This window comes from Rutidosis leptorrhynchoides, chromosome 2 (genome assembly GCF_046630445.1).
Source record: "Rutidosis leptorrhynchoides isolate AG116_Rl617_1_P2 chromosome 2, CSIRO_AGI_Rlap_v1, whole genome shotgun sequence".
Classification (NCBI taxonomy): Eukaryota; Viridiplantae; Streptophyta; class Magnoliopsida; order Asterales; family Asteraceae; genus Rutidosis; species Rutidosis leptorrhynchoides.
Genome location: NC_092334.1, coordinates 664,594,888 through 664,601,390, shown reverse-complemented (window position 1 = coordinate 664,601,390; position 6,503 = coordinate 664,594,888). Strand labels below are relative to the sequence as shown.

At 32.6% G+C, this 6,503-nt stretch overlaps 2 protein-coding genes across 2 annotated transcripts; one reads left to right on the top strand and one right to left on the bottom strand.

The window, feature by feature from the left end:
* The first annotated feature begins 385 nt into the window (after positions 1-385).
* On the top strand, positions 386-4,049 carry LOC139893889 (rhamnogalacturonan I rhamnosyltransferase 1-like). Its single transcript, XM_071877088.1, has 8 exons — positions 386-1,095; positions 1,508-1,575; positions 1,660-1,748; positions 1,840-2,005; positions 2,109-2,398; positions 2,502-2,706; positions 2,789-2,946; positions 3,538-4,049. Exons 1-8 carry the CDS (start codon positions 813-815, stop codon positions 3,794-3,796), a joined length of 1,518 nt encoding a protein of 505 aa, XP_071733189.1. The 5' UTR covers positions 386-812; the 3' UTR covers positions 3,797-4,049.
* Positions 4,050-4,668: 619 nt separating this feature from the next.
* LOC139893888 (uncharacterized) lies at positions 4,669-5,750 on the bottom strand. The gene is made up of 3 exons (XM_071877087.1): positions 5,604-5,750; positions 5,359-5,427; positions 4,669-4,953 (listed from the first exon to the last, which is right to left on the bottom strand). Exons 1-3 carry the CDS (start codon positions 5,739-5,741, stop codon positions 4,669-4,671), a joined length of 492 nt encoding a protein of 163 aa, XP_071733188.1. The 5' UTR covers positions 5,742-5,750.
* Positions 5,751-6,503: the final 753 nt, after the last annotated feature.

Here is a 6,503-nt window from a genome sequence, read left to right as displayed (position 1 = left end):
GGAGTTTATTTAAGATTTTTTTTTATGAAAATGGTGATTTGACACTTTACCCCCTGTTTGATTTTAATTTTTGAACAAAATGTGAGAGTATTTGTGGTGAAATGGAATTTAGCTAGAAGGAAGGAAAAAAAAGAGTGAAAAGTACAAAATACCCTTAGTGCTATTCATCATTTTTGTTTAATAGTTAGTATAGTAATATAATATAAATATAATATAATATATACCTAGTATATGATATGATATTTATATACGGAGTATAAATCTTAAATATATAAATATAAATATAAATATATAAATATATAAATATAAATATAATATAAATATAAATATAAATATAAATATAAATGAAAACAAAACCCTTACCAATTTCACGACTCTCCCTCCCTGTGAAATCCTTGTATTTTTTTCTCTTCATTATCCCCTCCACCGTCGCCGGAAACTTCCACCACCGCATAACCACCACCGTCAAAACCTCCCCAATCATTCGTTAATATTTTTTTTCAAAAACATTCAATTTTTTCTCAAGATTTCTCAACTTATTTAATCAAATGCCAAAATGTGTTAACTTTTCATGCCAACATCAAAATCCCTTGATACCCAATTGAGATCAACCCTTCTTTTTGAATAAATCACGATCTTTTATAAAATCTGTATTTTAAATTCAAAGGGTTTTAATTAAGATTGGTAAAGAGTTTAATTTTTGGTTGGTTGTTGAGTTTGCAATCCAATTATAGTTAAATATTGTTATAAATTTTGAATCTTTTTAAGATCTTGATCTTAGGGTTTGATAGGGTGTTGATGAATGGAATGATATGAAAAACAGAATTGGAATTAAAGAAATGGGATGGAAATCATTCGGGGGAAATAAAGTTGAAAAATTTAAAGCAAATGCAAAATCACCTAAAATGAAGATATGGATTATAAGGGGAATAACAATGGTGTTATTATGGACATGTTTGGTTCAATTAACAGCATTAAGTGATACATGGGGCCCTAGGGTTTTAAAAGGTTGGCCTTCTTCATCCTCTCAAGATTCACATTCTTTAGATGTTAAGTATTTGCCTACTGCCCCTGCTAGAGTTCTTCCACCCAAAAGTGAGTTTTTTTCTTCATCTTTATGATATTTTAATATTTTTTTGTTGAGGTTGTAGCATGACATGATATTGGTTTGTTGAATATTATTGAATTGTTATGATAATTGTAACATGAATGACAATACTTGATATGGTAATGTGTTTCTTGAATTGTTCTGTTTTATGCCTTTTTTGTTATAAGTAACTAAGTTTAACTCGGACTTGGCCGAATAATTAAGTTTTAATTTTAATTATCAAATCAGTAGTTGAAATTCAAGATAATGGTTGGACTTCAAATCAATGATTGAAATAAGAGAGAGACAATTATGACATCATCATCCAAATCAATGAGAAAACTCTTGAAAAAAGATGACATAATTATGTTTTTTTATATATATAAGAAGATTGTGTTTTGTATTATGTTGTATGTGTAGGGGTATACAAAAACAATGGTTACTTAATGGTATCGTGTAATGGAGGGCTCAATCAAATGCGCTCCGCGGTGAGTGTTTTCTTTATGTATTGATGAATTCGCTTTAGAAACAAATTAGTTGCATATGTTTTGACTTATATGTTCATCATGTAGATTTGTGATATGGTTGCAATTGCAAGATTTTTGAATGTTACACTTGTAGTTCCCGAGCTAGATAAAACATCTTTTTGGGCTGATCCAAGGTTTGGAAAATCATTTTTTACTAGAATTTCTAAATCTTTACTGAAATTCATGTTTTTTGAGTTTGATTGTTGCTGAAACTGCCAATTACAGTGAATTTGAGGATATTTTTGATGTGAATCATTTCATAACGTCTTTGAGAGATGAAGTTCGGATCATTAAACAGCTTCCTCCCAGGCTTAAAAGGAGACTCGATTTAGGAATGGTACATACGATGCCTCCCGTTAGCTGGTCTGATATTTCTTATTATCGTAACCAGGTAGATTTTTGTGTGAGTGTGTGTAATTTGCTGATATTTATTACATGGAATAAAAAATTTCTACTTACAATCTTATTTGAGGTTTTGGTATTTCTGTGTCCAGATTCTTCCTTTGATTCAAAAATACAAAGTCGTGCATTTGAATAGAACTGATGCTCGGCTTGCCAATAATGGTCAACCCCTTGGCCTACAAAAACTCAGGTGTCGAGTAAACTTCAATGCTTTGAGATTTACTCCTCAGATAGAACATTTGGGCAGGCGTGTTGTACAGCTATTGAGACAAAACGGGCCATTTCTTGTTCTTCATTTAAGATACGAAATGGACATGCTAGCGTTTTCTGGATGTAGTCAGGGATGTAATCCTAATGAAGTTGAAGAGTTGACTAAAATGAGGTTTGACCCTTCGATTTCAGTTAACAAGCATTGTTAAAATATGGTTATACCATCTCTTGTGTTATTTTTTTTAAAAAAAAGTTTAATTGTTATTTTCTGACAGATATGCATACCGTTGGTGGAAAGAAAAGATTATAAACTCTGAATTGAAACGGAAAGACGGGTTATGTCCTTTGACTCCCGAGGAAACCGCGTTGACTTTAAGAGCCCTCGACATTGACCGAGACATCCAGATTTACGTTGCGGCTGGTGAAATATATGGCGGTCAAAGGAGAATGGATGCTCTTGCAGGCGCTTTTCCAAAGCTCGTAAGTCGAAGTGCTGAAATCAGTAATGTTTTGATACACAGAATGATGGAAAGTTACGATTTTAACCCTTTTGGTTATACAGGTAAGAAAAGAGACGTTATTAGGAGCAGATGACCTACAGTTTATTCAAAATCATTCGTCACAAATGGCTGCATTGGACTATCTTGTATCATTGGAGAGTGACATTTTTATCCCAACTTATTACGGCAACATGGCCAAAGTTGTAGAAGGTCATCGAAGGTACAATAATAAGTTCTTTCTATCTTATATCGTTCACTGTTGTAGAAGTCAGACGAGTTGGCTGACATGTCGGTTTTAGGACTAACCCCTTCCGTTTCGCCCAAAAACGCCTAAAAGTCGGCCTGAGTCGGTCAAAGTCAAAGTTGGTAAAATTTTTAATATTTTTTAAAATTAGATTTTGTGCCCTGTATTTGAAATATTGAAATAGGATATTTCAATGTTGGTAGGTGATATTTCCAAATTGATTTTTGATACATCCACCACAATTTGATGCTATCTTCCCATAATACCCTCAAATAAATTGTAACAAGAAAATTGTGTCATCTAAGGATATTTTAGTAAACTCATGTGGATCTATCAAAAATCAATTTGGAAATTTCACCTCCCAAAAGGTTGATGTTTTATGTTTGATATATTTATGCGTAATATTACTGAAAGTCAACGTTGGTTAACGCCCGATTCGTCCCCAACTCGTCCTTTTCAAGGTCCCGGCCGACTCATCCCCGGCTCGCGACTTTTACAACCTTCATATCATTATCGTGACCAATTTAATCACACCTATAAAGATAAATCATATTTTATCTTTTTCAGGTATTTGGGTTACAAGAAAACGATATTATTGAATAGAAAGCTACTAGTTGAACTAATAGACAAATACACGAGTGGATTATTGAATTGGGATGAGTTTTCGTTTTCTGTGAAAGATGCACATGGTGCGCGTATGGGGAGCCCGAAAAAACGAGTAGTTATTCTAGATAAACCGAAAGAAGAAGATTACTTTTACTCAAATCCAGAAGAATGTTTGCAGCAGCAGCCATCACAGACAGAGCTCGTAAGCATCCTACGCTGAGGTCATCGTGGGTTAGTTCGTTAGTTAGTTAACCACCCTCGAGTTAGTGGTGTGTTAGGCGTTTGTCGTAGGTTGTTTGGTTGATATGCGGTTTATCGCTAGTATTTTTTTTATAGCAATTATTAGTATTAATTAATTTTTATTGGTAATAATGCATAATTATGTATAGGAATTACCCTGACATTGCAGGGTATATATTCGTCTACGAAGCTACTGATATAAGTAAACATTTTGTTCGGAGTATAGATTCGTTATGTGAATACTGATGACAACAGTTTCTAAGATAGCGTTGAGTTTTATGGTTTGACTTTTTTTTCTGAGTGAAGTTTAACAGGAATTAAGAACAAGAAATCTACTCTTTTGGTTTAGAGGTTGGATTGTTGGTTGAATCTTCAGAAATTAACTATTGTATGAGTATTTTGAAAGCATAATTTAAGTATTCCTTTATATGAAGTTGACAGTTATATTAAAAATTGGTGTTTTCTGTAAAAAAATGTGTTTTTGTATAAAAAAGGTGTTTTTGTATTAAAAAAAGGTGTTTTTTGGTTTTTTCTTTAAGGTCAAGGAAAGTTATTAAATCTTGAATAGGTCAACTAATTTAAGTGGATACTGATGGAAATAAAGTATCCTTCTGGTGAAAACTATAGGTTATATTCAGGGCTGTTTGTGAATTGTGATAGCAATATATAATTCATTATTATCATTTAGATTATTATTTGATCATTTTTATAGTAACATAATTAGTTTTTAATCTTGCTTTGCATATAATGGAATAAAAAGTAGTTTCTAATTAAAACTTCTAATTAAAGTACCAAATTCGAACTCGAAATGATTACCAAATTAATGTACAAATTGATATTAAAATCCATAGATTAGGCCAAAAGCCAGAAGTTCTTGTGTCTTTTAGTGGTGATGAGATAACCTCCATGTCGTTTGTTCTTTCGTCTAACTGCAATTGTCATGCAATTCGCATTCTGAATACAATAATCAACGACTCGGTTTTTGCTTCTTTTTCCTGCCCACATTGTTCGCATTCTCCATATCAATGACTTTTTTCGTTGACCCAAAACCAACAACGACACTCTTTCTTGTTTTGCTGCTTCGACTATTATCGGACCCTTTTCCTTTCCTTGTCTTATTTCTATCTCAACTTTCACCTTTTTCATAAGATAAAAAAAAGTAAGTAGCTTAAATCCTCAATTATTATCTACAAAATGACCTATAGTTTCATACAAGGAAAATGTGACATAATAGTAAATAGTTGGACTAAAAATTGGTCTAACACCACTTGTCAACCAAGTATAGACTATAAAAGTTAACCCCCTTTCAAACAGTAATCAGTTTCAAACTTTACTAGAGCCATATTTTGGAGTGACCAAGTTATAAAAGGGTCAAACAGTCATTGAATAACTGATTAGGCCGCGTACATCTGAGTAAATAATACTTTATTTCTCGTGGAGCCTGAATAGGGAAAATCTTATCTGTTTTATTGACATGTATGCGCCAGTAGATTGATCTTTTAGGATCGAATATAAATTCTTTAACTTAGTCTATCTACATACCTCGGGCCTCTTTATTTGAAGATTTTTCTTGATGGAGCTGAGATGGTCACGTGCTCTTTGATTAACCTGCTCTCTTGATTTACAACCTGTAAATGTAAACAAAAACCACCCAATATGACTTTATTGATCCAAGATTATCACCCAAGAAATACATTTATATTCAGAAGACAGATTTTGTAGTGTTAATCCAAAAAAGTTTAAAACTTGGACATTCATATTGACTATCTTTAATATTAATATAAAGCTAAAAAGGTTGTAAATTTACCTAGTTTTGAAGCACTTGCAACATGAAGAAGAATTATGGTATCTTGATTTTGAACAGTATGATCAAGAGCCCATTGAAGTGCACCTTTTGATTCGATACTCGAATCAACAACCACCATTACTATATTCCCACACCCATCATCCACTTCGGTTTCACCTTTCAACATTTCCCTACTAATATCGAAATTCAATTCTCCACTACTATTTTCACTACCCGAAAAAGCCACCGTCTTAACACCATCACTCAATCGACCCAAACTATAAGATTTCTTGTGTCGTGGTGATGGCGAACGAACTTGAACACGAGCCCTCATTGAGTTGAACCCACCAAATTTGCTCCTCACCCTCATCATCTTGAATTTTGTTAGTATGTGACTATTGTGTAGATTCAAAAAAGACTTTTATAGTGATGTAGGGAGAATAAGTTTTTTTTTATAAAAAATGATAGGGTCCAATGTTGTTTGTTGAACGTGGGAAGCATAAAAAAGACGTAAGGTTGTTTCTTGGTGATTAAATTTGAAGATCTGATTCTTGGGTGGATATAATCAAGATGTATTTAGCACTCAATTATGTATGCAATACTATGTAATTTAAGGTGGAATGGTAAACATAAAATATGTTATGGTCAACTCTACGTGCTACATATCTAGGTAGACGTGCACAATATTATTATTTAATTTATTCATATTCTTTGAATATTAGAGTATAAAATAAAATATAATAACTGTGTATTTGACATATTCACATAACAAAATCGTGTGAAACTTTCTAAGATGAGGTAGAATTTATGCTTTAATTTGCTGGAACTAGAGGTGACAAATTGGGTGGGTAGGACATATTAGAAAATCAATTCAGATCATACCAAATAATTTTTACGGTTA